Source organism: Vigna radiata, unplaced genomic scaffold, assembly GCF_000741045.1.
Source record: "Vigna radiata var. radiata cultivar VC1973A unplaced genomic scaffold, Vradiata_ver6 scaffold_1617, whole genome shotgun sequence".
Taxonomy (NCBI): Eukaryota; Viridiplantae; Streptophyta; class Magnoliopsida; order Fabales; family Fabaceae; genus Vigna; species Vigna radiata.
In genome coordinates, this window is record NW_014543948.1 from 1 (window position 1) to 1,741 (window position 1,741).

The following is a 1,741-nucleotide window of genomic DNA, read 5'->3' on the forward strand; positions in this document are numbered from 1 at the left end:
GTCATCCATTAACATGTAATAGATTTTAGTTTGATTTTAATATGAATTTCGCTTTTTCTTTTTTTGTTGACAATTTGGATATGAAACTTCTAAATATCCTATTGTGTAATCACTTTTCAATACATACAAATTAGGTAGTTTTAATATTCATATTAATTACTTTTTGAATTTTATCTTAATTTTTAAGAGGCAAAATAATGTTTTTTCTATAACACTTATATGTAGAAGATGAAACCTCAACGTAAAGAGATTTAATACTTTCATTCTATATCTCTCAAATCTATTTTAAGTATTATATAAAGTGTTACAATTTTAAAAGATTGATATTTTAAATTTATGTGTCAAAAATTGAATATTGTTGTGGGTATGTTTATAATATTAATAGGTTTCGAAATTTGTTTGAAATTAAACAAGTTGAAGCAACGTATAAAAAACTGGATTGATAAATAGAAATATAAAATAGGTGCTTTTATTTATAGTGATAAAAGTGACATAATGAGCACAAGAGTTAGAGCTTAAGAATTTGATAAAATAGAACTACTTGTTTGGCTGTGATGCACCATGCAGACCACTGAAGTATGCCTGAGGATTGCTCTCAAATACTCCTCTTGATATGTAACTTCCATCCCCACCAGGGGCCTTCATATATGAACCACCGCCGCCGCTTGAATTTCCACCACCACTACCTTTTCCACAGCCGCCTCCCTTGCCACCACCGCCGCCTCCCTTGCCACCACCTCCGCCACCTTTGCCACCCATCTTTCAAATGATCACTTCCTAAAGTTTCTGATAGCAGGGTAGAGAAGATTTTTAATATCTCGGCAATGTGAAATGCAATCTCATTTGAGTAGCTATTTATAGAAGAGAAAAATGGAAAGCTCTGTTCAAAGGAATTAATGTTTTCTTTGACGCAGTTAACGATAGTGTTGAGATAATTAAAATTCTGCTGTCATTCCCAATGAATGCATGGATTCAAGAATTGAACTTGGAAAATTTTCAAATGCATTTAACCTTAACTGTTAGTTTCAATGGTACCTTTAGACATGTTTACAGACATAAATGTTACACAGAGGTAAGTGCTCGCTAAAAATATATACTAACTGAACTTGTAAAACTCTGTTGGATATCGTAGAACAGTTAATATTGTTATCTTAATTCGTAATCACAGCTGAATGGAACAAAGATATCATTTTTAATATTTTTATATCTTTACATGAAAATATTTCAATTTCAAATGTTACCCTATACGTGTTTCTTTTTTATATTTAATCATTAGTAATATAATATTTTTTATGTAACTTTTATTTTTCTTATAAAAAAATATTGAATTAATATTTGAAAGAAAACTAAAGATATACAATTACTTGAAGAAATGAAAATGAAATAAATATTTAGTATTTATTGATGTGAAAACAGTAATAAGGATGAATTTTTCTTTTGAAGATAACAATGATAGTCAAATATGTTGGAAGTCTTACCTCGACTAGAGATATGACCAATTTAAAATATATAAGTGAGTGCAAATCTCACCTTACAAACCGATTTTGTGGGATTGAGTTAGACTTAAAGTTCACTTCTTAACATGGTATCAGAGCCAAACATTGATATCCTCTACAATATAAGAATCGGGGAAGATGAAAACTATCTAGTCAAGTCTTGGCTTTTGGAATCCATGACGAAAGAAATCAGATCCCTCTTTATTCGCTTAGTTACAACAAAGGACATCTAGGACACTATGGAG

The 1,741-nt window shown here is 30.2% G+C and overlaps 1 protein-coding gene across 1 annotated transcript; it reads right to left on the bottom strand.

The window, feature by feature from the left end:
- Positions 1-537: 537 nt before the first annotated feature.
- LOC106755040 (glycine-rich cell wall structural protein 2-like) lies at positions 538-759 on the bottom strand. The gene has a single exon (XM_014637139.1). The coding sequence runs from the start codon at positions 757-759 to the stop codon at positions 538-540; it is 222 nt and encodes a 73-aa protein (XP_014492625.1).
- Positions 760-1,741: the final 982 nt, after the last annotated feature.

Bases quoted from the DNA above. Each gene is read 5' to 3' on its own strand.
- LOC106755040 (XM_014637139.1), bottom strand. From the start codon at position 759: ATGGGTGGCAAAGGTGGCGGAGGTGGTGGCAAGGGAGGCGGCGGTGGT.